Here is a 19,843-nt window from a genome sequence, read left to right as displayed (position 1 = left end):
TTAGTCCTGGAACTCACAAGAGGAGAGGCAATTCTTGAATAGTCCTAAGTGAAGCACAGGATCTGGTCCAAGCAATGACTGTACCTAAACAACTTGGCAATAGTGACCATAACATTTAACATCCCTGTGCAGGGGAAAACACCACAGCAGCCTATCATGGTAGCATTTAATTTCAGAAAGGGAAATGACACCAAAAAAAAAAAAAGAAGTTTGTTAAACAGGATTTTAAGAGGTACAGTGCCAAAAGTGAAATCCCTGAAAGCTACATGGAAACTTCTTAAAGACACCATAATAGAAGCTCAATTTAAATGTATACCCCAAATTAAAAAACTAGGTTCACAAGCCTCAGAGGGTACATAGCATCTCCCTTCTCTGTTTCCAAAATCTTCCACCAGATCTGACCGAGAAAGACGGGTTTCTGGCTTTGGCTCCGCATGGGCAGCCCCAGCACCATAGCTCAGAGCTCCTTGGGACCCAGGGGATAGTATATACAGTGTGACTAGAGGACATAGCAATTGAGGCACAACCTATACTGGAAACAAAGGTTATAGTATAAAGAAGGAGAATCTGAAGAGCTATTATGCCTTCCGCGGTACTAATAAAAAAACCCAAGAACTCTTTATGCTGAAAAGCAAACCGAAAGAAAATGGCCTATTACTTGAGGTGAAATGAGAGAGGTGGCAGAAAGAGCATGGCATGCATTGCACCTTGCTCTAGTTTGGATATGTTAGCTGCAATTAATAAATAATAATTTAACTTAAATGTTTAAAAGCAGCTCTTTTTCATCAGCTGCTACTTGTTTCACACAGGCCCCAGCTAACTTTGTGCACCTTGTCATGACAATAAAATTATTTGAAGAACTTTTCCCAGAATGCAGCACTCCAGGATCTCAGGGAGGAATGCTGCAGCTGAATTTTATGGCCAAGAACAGCTTGCAAAGCTACAAATACAGGATTAATCTGGTCTTGTGCTTCAGGCATTAAGTCTTCACTTCTGAGGTCAGAAGGAAGTTACTCCATGTCCCCCACTACCACCCCCCCAACCCTACACAGTCACTAGTCTTGAATTGGAGAATTGTTTGCCCTTCTGGGAAGCATCTCATGTGGGTCACTATCAGAGGCAAAAAATGAGCTTGCATAGGCCAATGGTCTGACCTAGCATGGGTAAGGCCACATTCTAGCCTCACACTTTATGCCCAGCTGTAAGTGACAGGCATAGCCCCTTTCTGACTTACAAGCACCTCCCTGCAATGGCTTTCGGAGAGGAATGGAGCAATTGTGTAACATCACTGAGTAGCCTTGTAACATGGTGCCGCTGGGACAGAGAGCTGAGAACGTCCTAGTTTGAAAGGCTCTTGAGAGGGAAAGGTGGCAAGGGGATCCAGAGCCTCTGCCCGGAATGCCCCCAGCAGCTTATTTTTAAAATGCGCCCTGGTTAGCGTGAGTGACAGCATGAGGCATGCACCGGCTCTTGGGTGCTGTGGTTGGGAGGCTATTTACAGAAGCTGAAAGACTGGCATGGCATGTGTTTAGTGAGCTTGGACAATTGCTACCAATAGCAAGATTGAAACACTTTCCTCCACATCAGAGACCATCCTGGCTGCTAATCAACAGGGGGAGAAGAGTTTGGGAAGGGATCCCCCATGAGCAAGGTCAGCTGACAAACTCTGAGCACTCACCTCACTTCCAAATTACTTTGCCAGAGACTAGCATTGCAAAATGAATAAGCATATCAACCGCTGCATGGTTCTGCTGGTGGTGTGTTCAAGGACCACGTTGCATGCCTCCTTCCCACCTGCCTCCACAGAGAGAGAGCTCGCCTAGATACAGATTTGTTTTAATGAGGGGTGATCAGGGAGCTCTGGGTCAGTAATTAGTTCTAGGGAACAGTCAGTTAAACCAGTAAAACGCTTGGATGAGATTTAAAATTGAGGCTCCAATCAGTTCATTATCAGAGATCCTGTGGCACTTTTTGCAACAGATATTAATTCCACTGTGCATCCTGGCCAAAGCTCTATTAGTGATTACCTCATACCTAAATCCTGCCCTCTTGGATTTTCTACTGGACACTGTATTCTTCACTTTTTATCCAAAACTGATTGTGTAAGTGTTGCCATTAAACCAGCAAAATTAAGTATGATGCAAAATTATACACAGATCTGTAAAATACTTTAGGATATTCCATATGAAAGGCCCTCTCTAAACGTATTCTTACTGGACTACAGATTTAAAAAAAAATATAAGAAGAATTACAATCTCATTGATATGAAAGCCAAAAATACCTTTGCTCAGACAAGATGGCTCAACATAAAAAGTTACACAAATTCCATGTTAGGATAAGAGAAACATTAATGAACGTTTTATATTTATAAGATTACCTTATTATTCATAAGAAATTGTGAACTGCAGTGTTGCTATTAGAATTAAAATTAAAATCAAACCACTAAAAGTCAGCATATTAAAATACTACTGTAAAGTTAATAAAAATCAGTGTAGGTGAAACAAAGAATACAAATATATTGACAAAGCGACATTAATCGAATGTTTCCCAAAGCATTTGTCAGTCATGCAGCGATCAGTCATGCAGCCATCTCTGGGGTGGCACATCGCAGCCATTCTGTGGCAGCTATACTACAAAGTTTTGTGGGTTGTTTCTTCCTCCAAATACCTATCTGTTACATGCAAAACCCTTCATTAATGCAACAGTGATCTGAACACAGAGTCAGAACAACAAAGGGAAAGTGCAAACAGATGCAGCTCCATGGGTTTCAATGAAGCTATACTGATTTACACGAGCTGAAGACCTGGCCTATGGTATATTAAATATATTCACAGCCTAACACCAGAGAGGAGCTCTGTGATTGTCTAGTCTAGGTTCTCAAACTTCATTGCACCACAACCCCCTTCAGCCAACAAAAATTACTACACAACCCCAGGAGGGGGGACTGAAGCATGAGTCCACCTGAGCCTGGCCGCCCAGGTGGGGGGATAACACTGATCCCAAGGACTTCAGTCCCAGTAGAGGGCCTATAACATGAGTCCTGCCACCCAGGGCCAATGCCCTTTGTCTTCGGCTTTACACTCAGGTGGTGAGGCTCGGGCTTCAGCTTCAGCCCCGGGTCACAGCAAGTCTAACACCCGCCCTGGCAACCCCATTAACAGGGCCGGCTCCATGTACTAGCTGAGCAAGCTCCTGCTTGGGGCGGCAGATTCCATGGGGCAGCATTCCGCCCAAACCTAGGGCAGCATGGCCGGTTGTTTTGTTTTTTTTCAATTCATTGCTCCGGCCGCCCTGTAGGGGGCGGCAGCGCGGAGGAGGGGAGCGCCCTGCAACAAACTCAGCAGGGCAGCCCATGTATTTCCCTCCCCGCCGACTGGAGTGGAGCAGAGCCCCCCCAGAGGCAGCGCAGTGGTCAGGGCCACGGGGTGAGTGCCCTGCTGAAGTGCTGGCCGCCCCCCTTCTCTCTCTCTCCCCCGCTCTCTCCTGTTCCCCCCCATTAGACCAGGGGTGCACTCTGCAGCACAGGGAGTCCCCTGGCTCCGGCCACCCTCTAGGGTTTTTTGTTTTGTTTTCCCCCTGCTTTGCCAGCCACGCCGTTGTTTCTCCTGCTGCTCCACCCCTGCTTTGCCGCTCCAGCCACATCATGTTCCCCCCTCCGCTTTGCTGCTCCAGCCGTGCCATGTTCCCACCCCCCTGCTTTGCCGCGCCGTTTTTTTCCCCACCTGCTTTGCTGCTACAGTGGCCCCGCGCCCCCTCACTTTTTTTTTTTTTTTTTTTTGCTTGGGGCGGCAAAAAAGCCAGAGTCAGCCCTGCCCATTAAAAATGGGATTGTGACCCACTGTGGGGTCCTGACCCACAGTTTGAGAACCGCTGGTCTAGTCTGACCACCTGTATATCACAGGACTTCCCTGAATATATTCCTGTTCGAACGGGAGCATGCCTTAAGGAAAAAAAGAAAAAAGTCATCAGCTTTGATTTCAAGATTTCCAGGGACAAAATCCATCACAGCCCTTGGTAAGTTGTTCCAAAGCTTAATTACCCTCACTGTTGAAAATTTGCAAATTTAGACTAGAAAAAACTATGTCTAGCTTCACCTTCCAGCCACTGGATCATATTAGATCTCTCTCTGCTAGACTGAAGAGCATCTTATCAAATGTGTGTTCCCCATGCAGGTACTTATAAACCATGATCAAGTCACCCCTTAACCTTATTCTTGTTAAGCTAAATGAGAAAGCTCCGAGTCTCATTGTAAGACATGTTTTCTAATCTTTTAATCATTCTTGTAGCTAGTCTCTGAATCTTCTCCAATTTATCAACATCCTTCTTCAATTGTGGGCACCAGAACTGGTCACAGGATTCCAGCAGCAGTCTCATCAGTGCCAAATACAGAGGTACCTAATACAACCTCTCTACTTCCACTTGGAATTTCCCAGTTTATGCATCTAAGGATCTCATTAGTTTCCACTAGGAGATGATTATCCACCATGACCACCAAATCCTTTTCAGAGTCTCTGCTTCCCAGGATGTAGCCTCCCCCATAAGTATGGCGTACATTCTTTGTTCCAAGTTGCAGATAGATATTTACATTTGGCCATTGTCATAACTATAAAGAGAAGGGTAACAATCCTCCTGGATACAATTCTATAAAATCCCTCCTGGACAGAGGCACCAAAATCCTTTTACCTGTAAAGGGTTAAGAAGCTCAGGTAACCTGGCTGACACCTGACCCAAAGGAGCGATAAGGGGAAAAGATCATTTCAAATCTTGGGGCGGGAGGAAGGCTTTTGTTTGGGCTCTTTGTTTTGGTGGTGTTCGCTCTTGGGACTAAGAGGAACCGGACATCAATCCATGTTCTCAACCTTTCTGCACAAGTCTCTCATATTTCAAACTTGTAAGTAACAGCCAAGCAAGGTGTGTTAGTTTTATCTTTGTTTTCTCAACTTGTATATGTTCCTTTGCTAGAGGGAGGTTGTGACATTATTGATATAATCTGGGGCCATATAGAACATGGTTGCAACCAAGGTCCTGTAGTGGCACCAAATCTTATGTAAAGGGGGTCATATGAGGTGTCTAAGATCAGGTTCTGGGTTGCTGGTTATGATTATGCTGTCTGTATGCATGTGTCATTTTTTAGTTGAAGTTATGAATATTGGCTCTATACTGTCTATACTTCAAACTTGTGCTGTGCTTCTGGTGACATCCCAGACAAGTTTGTGTTAGCTCTGCCTAGCCTGCTTGATGGCCCATTAAGGACCATCAGCTACACAACTGACCCACTGAGAGAAGGCAGATACGCCTTGTAACTCAGCAAAGTATGCAGGGACTTGCCCATGTGACTCCAGACTCCATTTTGCTGTAATTTTCCATAGTAAGAACAAAGAGGTGTTCTTGCAACTGGAAAAGACTATAAAAGGCTGATGCCTCATCTCCATCTTGTCTTCAATCCTGCTTCTTACCTCTGGTGGGACTTTGCTACAAACTGAAGCTCTAGACAAAGAACTGAATGATCCATCCCAGCAGGGGATGTACTCCAGAGACTTGATTTTAATCTGCAGTTTACGCCATCACTGCTACAAGCCTGAACTAAGAACTTTGCCATTACTGACTAAGACTTCCATTTAACCAATTCTAGCTCTCATCTCTATCTTTTTCCTTTTATGAATAAACCTTTAGATTCTAAAGGATTGGCAACAGCGTGATTTGTGGGTAAGATCTGATTTGTATATTAACCTGGGTCTGGGGCTTGATTCTTTGGAATTGAGAGAACCTCTCTTACTGGGGTATTGGTTTTCATAACCATTCATCCCCATGATGAATGGCACTGATGGTGATACTGGAGTGTCTAAGGAAATTGCTTGTGTGACTTGTGGTTAGCCAGTGGGGTGAGACTAAAGTCCTCTTTGTCTGGCTGGTTTGGTTGCCTTAAAGGTGGAAAAAACCCAGCCTTGGGCTGTAACTGCCCTGTTTTAAGCAATTTGTCCTGAATTGGCACTCTCAGTTGGGTCCCCCCAGAACCGGATCGTTACAGAGGTTTATCCCTGTTTTGCTGTAACTTTAAAACTAAGGCTAGAGGGGGTTCCTCTGGGCTCTTTAAATCTAATTACCCTGTAAAGTTATTTCCATCCTGATTTTACAGAGATAAACTTTACCTTTTCTTTTAATAAAATCCTTCTTTTAAGAACCTGATTGATTTTTCATTGTTTTAAGATCCAAGGGTTTTGGATCTGTGTTCACCAGGTCTAACTGGTGAGGGCATACTCTCAAGCCTACCCAGGAAAAGGGGTGTAAGGACTTTGGGGTGGGGGTGGGGGGAAGAATTAGTCTCAAATCTGCCCAGGAAAGCGTGGGTTAGGGACTTGCGAAATATTTGGGGGAAGGCAGAGTTCCAAGTGACTCCCCTAAAATTTAAAACACGCTTGGTGGTGGCAGCTTACTATTAACCTCAGCTGGTAAATAAGCTTGGGGGTCTTTCATGTGGGTCCCCACATCTGTACCCTGAAGTTCAAAGTAGGGGAGGAATCCTGACATGGTGGTAGCGGTGCAATCATTTTAAACCAAAAGCCAGTGAGACTTTTTTTCTCCTTTTTTAGCTACTTAGAAAGCAGAGCTGAAGGGGAGCAGATATTCTCTCTCTTTGCCTAAAGGCAGAGGTGTTAAGTTTTTGTTTTTTTTTTAAAACAAGGATCTTTGTGAAAAGAAGGGTTCAAGCTGTGAGAAAGCAGCTAGCAAAAAGAATTTACAAGCTGAATTTTTTTTCCCTCCCTTTCTACCTCTCAGGTATAGCTAGCTTAAAAAGGCTGAACACTAAATGCTGTGAAAGTCTCTGTTAACTAAGCAGCCCCTAAGCTGAGTGCATCCCAGTTCCAGTGAACTGCAGAGGGGGTGTGACCCAGCACAAGAACGCAGGAAAATGACTACCAGTGACGCTGCTAATAAACTAGAGCTGGCCAGACTAGAAGCACAAGAGAATGAAAAGAATCACAAAAATCTGGTCAAATTAAAATAACTCAAGAAGAAAAGCTGCTAAATGAGCAGAAAAAGCCAATGAGGCTGCCCACAAGAAAGCTATGGAGAAGAAAAAAAGAGATGGAGGAAAAAAAAAAAAAAAAGAGAGAAAGCATAAACTGGAGCTAGAAAGGGTAAGGGCTAGGCAAAAATATACCAGCCAACCCTAGCAACCCCTCTCCAGGTACCACTTCCCATCCCAGAAAATTCCCCACCTACAAGGCAGGCAATGATACCGAGGTCTTCTCAGAAAATTTCAAAAGGGCCTGCGTTGGGTACAGCATCTCTACAGACCAGTACATGGTGCAGCTGAGGCCAGAGCTCAGTGGACCCTTAGTAGAGGTAGCGGCTGAAATGCCTAAGGAAAACACGAACAGTTATAAAATTTTTAAAAACAAGGCCAGAATCAGAATGGGGCTAACACCCGAGCATGCCCGTCGGCAGTTCCAAGCCCTAAAGTGGAAACCGGACATGGCATTTTCCCGACACGCCTAGCACATTGACAAAAATTGAAATGCCTGGATATCAGAAGCGAGTGTTAAATCTCTGGAAGATCTGTCTTTCCTAATGCAAATGGAGCAGTTCCTAGAAGGTATTCCTAAGGAAATAAAAAGGTACATCCTAGATGGGAAGCCCAAAACTGTAATCGAGGTGGGGGAGATTGGAGCCAAATGGGTGGAGGTGACAAAAAAAAAGGCAGTTGGAGCGAATATCAGAAGGGGCAACCCGAAACAAAATCCTGTCACTGGGGGCAACCCAAGGCCCCATCTACATTCCAAGGAAAGCCCCAGACACCTTATCGTCCCACCACACCCGACTCCAGCAGCCCACCTCGCTCCAGTGACCAGTCAGCTGGGCAATGTTTTAAATGTAATGAACTGGGGCACGTGAAGGCCAACTGCCCCAAGAACCCCAACAGACTGCAGTTCACTGCACCGGAATCACACGCAAGGTCCTCAGGCCCAGATGCCTCCCAGGTACCTCAGAGCGAAAGGAAACTGAGTATGGGCAGAAGAAGGTTACAGCGTGGAGGGACAGTGGAGCACAGGTGTCAGCTATCCACCAATCCTTAGCGAACCCAAAATTTGTCAACCCAGAGGCCCAAGTGACAATTCAACACTCATGTAAAAATCTTTAGACTTGCCTACAGCTGAGTTGCCGTCCAGTACAAGGGCTGGTTAGGAATGTGGACTTCTGGAGTCTATGATAATTATCCCATTCCCATGCTGCTGGGGGAAGATTTGGCCAACCATGTGAAGCTAGCCAAGAGGGTGGGAATGGTCACCCACAGCCAGGCTAAGCAAGCTTTCATACCTATCCCTGTTCCTGAGCCTTCTACCAGTGCCCCTGTCTGTGTTACCAAAGACCCAGACAGAGGTGGTGGAACCAGACTCCATGCAAGCAAGTGCAACAGCCGTAGTGAATCCAGTCCCAGTGCCAGCAGTGAGGCCCGCGCTTGCAACCCCATCTACAACTCCAATGACAGAGGGCACCAGCGAGCCTGAACTGGCAGAAGCAGCAGACAACCCTACCCAAGAGGCTCAGCCAGAGCCTGAAATACCACATAGTGCACCAGCAGAGAGCTGTACACAGTCATCGGAAACAACCCCATCACCTGTATCGCTTCCAGAGGGACTAAGCCCAAGTCCAGAATCCAGTGAGGAATTGATGTCTCCAGCATCAAGGGAACAGTTCCAGGCCGAACAGGAAGCAGACGACAGCCTTCAGAAAGCTTGGGCGGCGGCACGGAGCACCTCCACCGCATCTCAGCTCTTCTAATGGACCCCGGTTTGTTGTTAAAAAAAGGATTTTTAAACAAGGAAACTCTTCCTGGTGGTCATCAGGAAGACTGGCATCCTCAAAAATAGTTGGTCATTCCAATTAAGTACTGGGTAAAGCTCTTGAGCTTAGCCCGTGATCATCCTAGTGGCCATGCTGGGGTGAATGGAATCAAAGACTGTTTGAGGAAGTCCTTCTACTGGGAGGGAATGGGCAAGGATGTTTCTACTTATGTCTGGTCTTGTAAGGTGTGCCAAAAAGTAAAAAAACCCAAGACCAGGTCAAAGCCCCTCTCCAGCCACTCCCCATAATTAAGGTTCCATTTCAGTGAGTAGCTGTGGATATTCTGGGTCCTTTCCCAATGAAGACATCCAGAGGAAAGCAGTGCATACTGACTTTCACGGATTTTGCTACTCGATGGCCGGAAGCAGTAGCTTTAAGCAACACCAGGGCTAAACGGGTGTGCCAGGCATTAACAGACATTTTTGCCAGGGTAGCTTGGCCCTCCGACAGCCTTATGGATTCGGGAACTAATTTCCTGACAGGAACCATGAAGAACGTGTGGAAAGCTCATGGGGTGAACCATGTGGTGGCCATCCCTTACCACCATCATACAAATGGCCTGGTGGAGAAGTTTAATGGAACTTTAGAGGCCACAATACATAAATGAGCACTCCAATGATTGGGATCTAGTGTTCCAGCAAGCGCTCTTTGCCTACCAAGCTGTACCACATCCCAGTTTAGGGTTTTCACCATTTAAACTTGTGCATGGCCACACGACTAAGGGGCCATTACAGTTGGTGAAGCAGCAACGGGAGGGTTCTACGCCTTCTCCAGAAACTAACATTCTGGACTTTGTAAGCAACCTACAAAAACACTCTCCAAGACTCTTTCATCCTTGCTAGAGAAAAGCAAAAGGAGGCTCGGAAAGAGCAAAAAGCCCAGTATGATAAACATGTCAGGGAGCATTCCTTCAAAGTAGGAAACCAGGATATGGTCTTAAAAGCGCTCCAGGCCCATAAGATGGAAGCATCATGGAAAGCGCCCTTCATGGTTCAAGAGTGCCTGGGAGCTGTTAATTACCTCTTAATGTTCCCCACCTCAAATTTAAAGCCTAAAGTGTACCATGTTAATTCTCTAAAGCCCTTTTATTCCAGAAAATTAAAAGTTTGTCAGTTCACAGCCCAGGAAGGAGATGATGCTAAGTGGCCTGAAGGTGTCTACTACAAAGAAAAAAGTAACGGTGGCATGGAAAAGGTGAACCTCTCCATAACCCTTGGACGTATGCAGCGACAGCAGATCAAGGAGCTGTGCTCTAGCTTCGCCCCATTGTTCTCAGCCACCCCAGGACGGACCAAACGGGCATACCACTCCATTGACACAGGTAATGCTCACCCAATTACAGGCCAACCTTACTGGGTGTCTCCTCATGCTAAAACTGCTATAGAACAAAAAAAATCAAGAATATGCTACAGATGGATATAATCTGCCCCTCTGACAGTGCATGGGCATCTCCAGTGATCCTAGTTCCCAAACCAGATGGGGAAATACGTTTTTGTGTGGACTACCGTAAGCTAACTGCTTTAACTCACCCAGACAGCTATCCAATGCCACACACAGATAAACTATTGGAGAAACTGAGACGTATCCAGTTCATCTCTACCTTAAACTTAACCAAGGGGCACTGGCAGGTACCGCTAGATAAATCCGCCAAGAAAAGGTCAGCCTTCATCACCCGTATCAGGCTGCATGAAATTAATGTGCTCCCTTTCGGATTGCGAAATGCACCTGCCACCTTCCAAAAACTTGTAGATATCTCCTAGTGAGATTGGGAGAATCTGCCATTGCCTATCTTGATGATGTGTCCATCTTTTCTGATTCATGGGCAAAGCACCTGGAACATCTTCAAAAAGTCTTCAAGCACATAAGGGAGGCAGGACTAACTGTTAAGGCTAAAAAGTGTCAAATAGGCCTAAACAAAGTGACTTCCTTAAATACCAAGTAGATCAAGAAACTATTAGCCCCCTACAGGCCAAAGTGAATGCTATCCAAAAGTGGTCTGTCCCAAAGTCAAAAAAACAGGTCTAATCCTTCTTAGGCTTGGCCAGATATTACTGGCGATTTGTACCACACTACAGACAAATCGCTGCCCCAATGACGGACCTAACCAAAAAAACCCAGCCAAATGCAGTTCAGTAGACTGAAAAGTGTCAAAAGGCCTTTAATCAGCTTAAAGCAACACTCATGTCTGACCCTGTGCTAAGGGCCCCAGATTTTAACAAACGGTTCCTAGTAACCACAAATGCGTCCAAGTGTGGTGTGGGAGCAGTTTTAATGCAGGAAGGACCGGATCAAAAATTCCATCTTGTCGTGTTTCTCAGCAAGAAACTGTCTGAGAGAAAAAAGCCACTGGTCAATCAGCAAAAAGGAATGCTACGCCATTGTGCACATGCTGAAAAAGCTATGCCCATACATCTGAGGACGGCGTTTCCAACTACAAACCGACCATGCTGCGCTAAAGTGGCTTCATAACGCCAAGGAAAATAACAAAAATCTTCTTCGGTGGAGTTTAGCTCTCCAAAAATTTTAATTTTGAAATACAAACACATTTCAGAATCTTCTAACAAAGTTGCTAATGCACTCTCCTGTGAAAGTTTCCCAAAATCAACTGATTAAAAATTGTTCTTAAAATATGGGACATATTGTTAGTTTTTATATAATCAGTAGTATGTCTAAAGGTGCGTGTGTCTTATTAACTTGTTTTCTCCTAGAGCTCCAGGAAGAAATCACAGCCAGCATGGAACTGGCTGTCCAACACTATTTGTGATTTGGGGTGCGTGTCATAACTATAAAGGGAAGGGTAACAACCCTCCTGTATACAATTCTATAAAATCCCTCCTGGACAGAGGCACCAAAATCCTTTTACTTGTAAGGGGTTAAGAAGCTCAGGTAACCTGGCTGACGACTGACCCAAAGGACTGATAAGGGGACAAGATACTTTCAAATCTTGGGATGGGAGAAAGGCTTTTGTCTGGGCTCTTTGTTTTGGTGGTGTTCGCTCTTGGGACTAAGAGGAACTGAACATCAATCCATGTTCTCAATCTTTCTGCACAAGTCTCTCATATTTCAAACTTGTAAGTAACAGCCAGGCAAGGCGTGTTAGTTTTATCTTTGGTTTTCTAAACTTGCAAATGTTCCTTTGCTAGAGGGAGGTTTATCCCGGTTTTGCTGTAACTTTAAAACTAAGGCTAGAGGGGGTTTCTCTGGGCTCTTTAAATCTAATTACCCTGTAAAGTTATTTCCATCCTGATTTTACAGAGATAAACTTTACCTTTTCTTTTAATAAAATCCTTCTTTTAAGAATCTGATTGATTTTTCATTGTTTTAAGATCCAAGGGTTTTGGATCTGTGTTCACCAGGACTAATTGGTGAGGGTATACTCTCAAGCCTATCCAGGAAAAGGGGTGTAAGGACTTGTGGGGGGCGGGAGGAGGAGAATTAGTCTCAAATCTGCTCAGGAAAAGGGGGAGGGGTTTAGGGACTTGCGAAATATTTGGGGGAAGGCAGGGTTCCAAGTGGCTCTCCCCTAAAATTTAAAACCCGCTTGGTGATGGCAGCTTACTGTTAATCTAAATTGGTAAATAAGCTTGGGGATCTTTCATGCAGGTCCCCACATCTGTACCCTAAATTTCAGAGTGGGGGCGGAACCCTGACAGTCATATTAAAATGTATATTGCTTTCTTGTGCCCTTCTTACCAAGTGATCTGTATCTCTATTATTTACCACTCCCGTTGTCTTTACATCATCTGTACACTTTATCAGGGATTATTTTATATGGTTTTCTTCCAGATCATTGATAAAAAGATTTTAAAAAGTTATAGCAAAGGGCCAAAAACTCCTCTTTACAGGACCCCACTAGAAATATATCCACTCGATGACAATTCCCAGTTTTCAGTTACACTCAGACTTGTCAGTTAGTCAGTTTTCAAACAAATTTAAATGTTTGCCATGTTGATTTTGTGTTGTCCTGGTTTCTTAATATAACATCATGCAGCACCATGTCAAAGGCTTTCAGGAGTCTATTACATCAATGCTATTACCATTATCAGTCTAACTTGTAATCTCATCAAAAAGTGATATCTTGGTCATTTAGCCAGTAGCAGTTGGTCGTTCAAGTTTACAGCCTTAGCACTGCATTGTAGTAGTTCCTTCATTCAATCACCTTGATTTTTCTTTTTTACTTTCTGGATCTGATTCTCTATTACCCAGAACCCAATGTACTTATCTTCACCTGTGCAAAGAGCATGAAGATGGTACACAATCAGAGCAGTTAGTGGCATGCTCTGGTATAAGTGACCATACAAACTGCAGAGCAAGAGAGATTCAGGCACATTATTTTCTTTTGGTTTTATGACAAAATATATAAATAAATTAAACACACAGCTGCAGTAAGATAAGGCACAAACTGGTTTTTCACAAATCCCTGACTCAAGTTCTGGCTCCCTAGCTACATGGAGTCATCTCTATGTTCCAAGCAGCTAAGAATTGGAGCCATCACCATGACAGATGCACTAAAAACACTGGGGCTTGTCTACATACAGGGGTGGCATCGGTTTAACTAAAGGTGCAATGTTGCAGGTGTTTCATTTGTAATAAGATATACATCAGGCAGGCAGAGCTGTGGGAAAGAGATCGTTATTATGCAAGTTGAGTTGCCAGCATTACTTGTCGATGCTCTCGTGTTTGAGTACGAACAGACTGTGTGCCATGATTTGCATTCTTGAGCTCTGATGCTACAAACTGGTTCCCTCCTGAAACTTGATCCTCTTTCTCCAGTTCCCCATATCACATTACAGCATCAATTGAGTTAAACCAGTCCAACTTTGCATGTGGACACATTACACTGATTTAAATCCAGCTAACAGGGAACAAGTAAACCAATATAAGCCAGATTTAAACTGATGAACGTGTGTCTACATTACGGTTGCCAAGTCTCCCAGTTTGGCCAGGAGTCTCTTGGAATCGAGGTGACTGAAACCAATCCAGGAGATTTTAGGCTATTAAAAGTCCAGCAGCGCAGCAGGCTAAGGCAGGTTCCGTACCTGCCCTGGCTCTGTGCTGCTCCCAGAAGAGGCCAGCATGTCTGTAGCACCTAGGCGGAGGCGTGGCCAGGGGTTCTCTGTGCACTGCCCCCACTCTGAGCACCAACTCCACAGCTCCCATTAGCCAGGAACGGGGAACCACAGCCAATGGGGTGGTGGCAGGGGTGGTGCCCGTGTAACCCACACACCTTCTGGATGTGGTATTCTGTGCCATCTAGTAGCACCGAGACCACTTAGAGAGAGATCTAAAATGAGTCTGCTCTACAGCCTTAGCTAACAGCTGGTGCCATAGAGGCTCATGCGCTAAGCTCCAGAGGTCCCAGGTTCAATCCTGCTCGCCGATGACCGGAGTCTGTCAGCGTTACAAATGGGGGGTGGGACGTTGCACTCTACATGATTTTATGAAAGTAGGCTGTTGAGTGTGTATATAATGTAACTAAAATATGCTTCATGCAAAAGGTCTCTTGTAAGGTATCATTACAAAGTTTAGAATTTACAGAGTTTGGTCATCCTAGTTGTAGAAATGTATCACTCTTGTATCTGAAATAAGAAATATAACTCTGATGTACTATTGTAGTTATGCAAAGGAACCTTAACGGCTCCCATTAACCATAACGAGTGACTGTATATGGCTCTGTTTTAAGTGTAAGTCTTCCTGTATACGTGTATGCTGTCAAGTGTGGGTAATGAAGTCTTACAGTGACATGTGATCATGTCACCTGAACTGGAATCCATCTTTAACTTGGTGCTTTTCCATTGAGAAGGAGGGAGTGGGAACCCAGAGGACAAAGTGTTCCTGCTTTAAGATATCTCAGTGGGTGGAACAGAACAAAGGGAGTGGTCATTATGAGAAATCCCCAAGCTACCACCTGAGCTGGAACCAGGGCTGTACCAGGGAAAGGATTGTGCCCAGACTAGGAAGGCTCCAGTTTGTGAAAGAAACTTATTGAAACATCGGACGGTGAGATTTTATCTGTATTCAGATTTCTTACTGTACGAGGCTTAGACTTGCGTGTTTTATTTTATTTAATAATTCACTTTGTTCTGTCTGTTACTACTTGGAACCACTTAAATCCTACTTTTCGTATTTAATAAAAATCACTTTTTCCTTATTAATTAACCCAGAAGGTGTATTAATATCTTGGGGGGGCGGGGAACAGCTGTGCATCTCTTTCTATCAGTGTTATAGGGGGCAAACAATTTTTGAGTTTACCCTGTATAAGCTTTCTACAAGATAAAATGGATTTATTTGGGGTTGGACCCCGTTGGGAGTTGGCCATCTGAGTGTTAAAGACAGGAACACTTCTTAAATTGCTCTCAGTTAACTCTGCAGCTTTGGGGCATGTGGTTCAGACCTTGGTTCTCTGTTGGAGAGACTGGTGTGTCTGGCTCAACAAGACAGAGTGCTGGAGTCCCAAGCTGGCAGAGAAAGCAAGGACAGAAGCAGTCTTGGCACATCAGTTGGCAGGCCCAGGGGGTTTCTGTGATCTAATCCGTCATAAGAGGCTCATCTGGGATTTCAACTAAGAGGACTCTGAAGCTCAGGAAACACTTCCTCAGCTAGGGGAAGTAAGTAATCCACGCACCTTCGGGGTGTGGTGTTCTGTCCCATCTAGTGGCACTGAGACCACTTAGAGAAAGAGAAAATGAGTCTGCTCCACAGCCTTAGCTAAGAGCCAATTGGCTTTTAGCTCACGCACTAAGCTCTAGAGATCCCAGGTTTGATTCTGCCCGCTGAAGACCAGGGTCTGCTGGCATTACACCTGCAAGCAGGGGTAGCACAGACATCTGCCTGGCTGCTGCCCCTGAGCCTAAAAGCCACTGCTGGACATGCTACCACTTCCAGGAGCCACCCAAGGTAAGCGCCGCTCGGCTGGAGCCTGTGCCCCAACCCCCTGCCCCAGCTCCCTCCTGAACCCAAAACTCCCTCCCAGAGCCCATACCCAGCATTCCCACAACCCCAGCCACCTGCCCTAGTCCAGTGAAAGTGAGTGAGGGTGGGGGAGAGCAAGCAACAGAGGGAGGGGGGCTGGAATGAATGGGGCAAGAGTGTTTAGGTTTGTGCGATTATACAGTTGGCAACCCTAGTTGACATACAATTTTGTGACAATTTCACAAAAATCACTGCAGCACCACACCTTTACGTAAACTGCGCCATCTGTGTGTCTGGGTGAGGCCTAGTTGCACTCTGGAACGGTGCACTTTATTATAGGTTTTTACAAATTCACAATGCCAAGGGCAATTATGAAACAAAAGCCGCAAGCAGTAATTGCTCATGCATAAAAGTGAATTTTTAAAATCACTGCAACCTGCTATATAAGACCTAGGTATTAAAAGTAATACATTTTATAATAAATAACTGTTCAGGGAGGAAGAGAAGTTTGAAAACTAGCTCCATGTGATGGGCAGCTGTAGTTCTGTGCAGTGTTTTTTTATTTTTTCAAATTAAACTCAACCTCTCTCTCTCACACCCCCCCCAAAAAAAACCACAACCCACCTTCTTTAAGGATTATGCTCAAACTTTCTATAAAGAAGAATAAATAAATTAAAAAAGGAAAAAATCGGCATCAGGTCAAGACCAAGAACAAAAAGACAAAATTGTCACATTATTACCAAGAGATGAGGTTTATAATGGAAACAAAAGATGCAACCTTTAAAATAAAGCTGTCACCACTGCAAAAATCATCCATTTTCTTGTCTCATTAGGGAACAAGAAAAGGCATGAAGAAGAACTCTGACACAAGGCAAACAAAAATATTTCCATGTTAAGAGACACTATACTATCCAACGAATGTCTGTCTTCTAACAGACCAGAGAATGAGAGACCTGATTAAAATGTTCCATTTGGTGAAAGGGAGGAGGGAAAGATGCTTTTCTTAGAGAAGAAAAGTCACTAGTGGCCTGTGTCCAATATAAGAGAATTAGGCAGCTCAGTAAAATTATGCAGATGATCCATTTATGATTATGCACGTAGAAGCAAATTCACCTGTTTTTGGTGCTCCAAAGAACACCACCACAGGTTTTAAAGGCCAGAAGGCTCCATTATGTTCTAGCCAGATCTCCTGCAATACACAGGCCACAGAATTCCACCTGAAGATTCTGGCACACAGGCCAATGACTTAAGATGAAACTAGAGCCAATTTGATCCATGTTTTAAATGATGGAGAATGTTTACTATCACGGTGCTCAGTAGAAGGGAACCACGTGACAAGACTCCAGATGTATCTGTAACAGGGTCTTTCTCTGAAGCCAGAAAGCTGAGCAGTCCTTGAATGTGTGTGTGTGGGTGGGGTGGGAGGGGGGGGACGACTTTAAGGGGAAATACTAAGGTTATTCACCTGTGACTGTAGTTCAGGCATGCTGCTTCGTATATTTAGGCTTGTAGGATATAGGGCTTTGCCAAAGTACAGGCACACAACATGGCTTCAGATTTCCCTAAAGCAGAGGTCCTAGGAGCCAGATTCCTGGATCCACCTGTAGCATAGAGACCCTATTCTCCCTTTGCTGTTATGCCTTCTAATTAGGGGAAGCAGAAACCCAGTGTGCCGGGGCCTACAGTTGCCTACACACGCAGCATTACAAGGGACATACCAGAAGCAGGTCTCCTCCCTCCTCCACTGAGGGAACGCATGGTTCTGTCACTTGACCTTGTAGACATAGTCAAACAAAGAGGAAAGCGGCCCTGGGCAGCCTCTTTCATTCTCTAGCGTGTAGCTGTAGGCCCAAGTAAAGCTCTTGAGTTTTACTCCATTGGCAAAGGAAAACCAGGTTTATATATTCAAGAGACTATGGGCAGGAATCTCCCTATCGGGTAAGTGATCTCTCTAGACAGGGCTGTCCCAAGTTATTTAGGTTAGCTGTGTGGGGCCACAAGCCTCTGCCAGGGTGTGTGTGTGTGGGGGGCAGCTGGCCCCAGCTCTCTGTGGGGGGGGGCGGGGGAACCACCCCCCCCCAGCCCCAGCCCACTCCACTCTGCTCCCAGCCTTGGGGGGCAAGAGGGAACCAACCCCAGCACTCGCCAGCAGCGCGGCTGGGAGCCAGGGGAGTGGAGCAGGCTGGGGCCAGGTTACTCCACTTACCATGCGGTGAGTGCAGGCCTGTCCCCTGCAGCAGTTCTCAAAGGAGTGGTAGCGGGGCTGGGGCAGAGCAGGAAGAGGCAGGGCAGAGCAGAGGCTGGATCATTACACAGCTGTGCAGGGCACCAGGAAACGTGGTTTGCCGAATTCCCTGGTGCCCTATGCAGCCGCATACTTTGCGTATGGGTAAGAACTGCCCTGTCTCCAGAGCCAAGGAGAAGGGATAAACCCTTCCTAGAGAGTGCTCTTAGCTGTAATGGCAAACCCCAATGGAACTCAGGAGAGATGCTTGGATGAATCATGAGATCCTCTCCCACTACTGGCAGCTCCCCTTACAAATCAGGAGAGAGAGAGTCGGGGGACAAAAAGGAGAGATAGAGAGGGAAAAGATAGATGGAGAGTGGGGGGGGGGGGAGGGAAGGAAAACAGACATAGAATACAGGCCGAATCTAATCCCAGCTCCAAGCATCCTGGGTATTGCCTGTGGAAGAGGGGCTATAAAAATTAGACTGGAAATGCAGGGACCTCCTCTTTAAAGCAACTTGCTCACCTTTTTGAATGGGAGCAGGGGAGTTTTATAACCAGGTTAGGTTTTTTTTATTTATATGTTTCCAAATATTTAAGGTGGCTGACCCTGTGCTAGCTTGAATTTGTCTCATCTACAAAGACTGCTGGATTCCACTGGGGTAGCGATGAAGGATGGTTATTTTTTATAGATGTATTATGGTAGTGCCTAGCAGCACCAGTCATAGAGCAGGGCCTCTCTGTTCTAGGCACTGTACATTATTTGTTAGGCGTATTACAGTGATGCTTAGTAGCCACAGCCATGTGCGAGATGCTGTATAAACACGACAAAAAGATGGTCATTGCTGCATAAAGAGCATATGTGCACACAAGCTGCATGCTTGGCATCCAAAACCCTATCAATTTAATATTCTAGGTTGCCTGCCAATAAGATGTGTCATGTTTTAGAAGAGCCAGTCACCCTGTTTTCTTGAATATTCTGCAGAAACTTTTATCCAATTCTGCTCTTCCCATATGAGCCAAGTAATATGACCAGAGATCAGAGGCAGAAACTAAAGAAGTTTAAGAATAATTATTGTTTATTAATTAGTAGTAGCAGTACGGTATCACCTATGAGCCCCAGTAATGGACCAGGACAAACACGGGACAAAAAGACAGTCCTTACCCCAAAGGGCTCACAATTTTAAACAGGTGCAAAAATAAGCAAAATATCTCATGTTCCCCAACCATTCCAATCAAGACCCAACAGAACAGATCATTCTTCAAAGTTTTAAGAAATCCAGTGCCCTCAGGACATGAATGATGGAATGTTCCAGCCCCCCCCAAAATGGATGTTGGCTAAAGTTATAAGCATCTGAAAAATAGACATAATACATTTAATATACTCATCTGCTAGGACAATCACATTCACGTAGATAAGGGGTGTAATACTCAGCCTGTGGGAAGGGCCAGATTACACTAGCAATTATGGCTCAAGTTACACTGAGGCTCTCCCACCAATAGCAGCAAACACTTGCACAGAGACTGAGGGCACAATACGGTAATAATTAAACCTTTAGTTATTGAAGTCACATCTGTATAAGGCACCATTCTAGACAAAAGTGACCCCAAGCACTTTAAGTCCAGTGCTATTTCTGCCCTTTGCTGATCTGGCCATTTGTCTATATAGTAACCCAATTAGTACATAGCATTGCTATAATGACACACAAATTGGTTGCAAAATTGTGTACCTATATTATAGAAAAATCTGGCTGAGTGACATTAGGCTTAAGAGTTAACACCTTACTAAGACAAACAACAGCCATTCACAATCCCAGCGCCATGTTTCAATCTGTCAGACAACACAGGAAGAGAACT

At 44.9% G+C, this 19,843-nt stretch overlaps 1 protein-coding gene across 10 annotated transcripts in view; it reads right to left on the bottom strand.

Annotated features, from left to right (window-relative positions):
• Positions 1–19,843, bottom strand: part of WIZ (WIZ zinc finger) — a 165,534-nt gene that overhangs the window by 125,748 nt on the left and 19,943 nt on the right. For 2 of the 10 annotated variants that reach the window (XM_032775529.2, XM_075061016.1), the window contains exon 2: positions 12,900–13,075. The exons of the other annotated variants lie outside the window; for them this stretch is intronic. In XM_032775529.2, the coding sequence (XP_032631420.1) occupies positions 12,900–12,933 (34 nt within the window). In that variant the 5' untranslated portion in view covers positions 12,934–13,075. The remainder of the gene's footprint in view (positions 1–12,899; positions 13,076–19,843) is intronic. 10 annotated transcript variants of the gene reach the window in all.

Source organism: Chelonoidis abingdonii, chromosome 26 (assembly GCF_003597395.2).
Source record: "Chelonoidis abingdonii isolate Lonesome George chromosome 26, CheloAbing_2.0, whole genome shotgun sequence".
NCBI classification, from domain to species: domain Eukaryota; kingdom Metazoa; phylum Chordata; order Testudines; family Testudinidae; genus Chelonoidis; species Chelonoidis abingdonii.
Note: the sequence above shows the minus strand (reverse complement) of the source record. Positions and strands in the feature narration are given on the sequence as shown.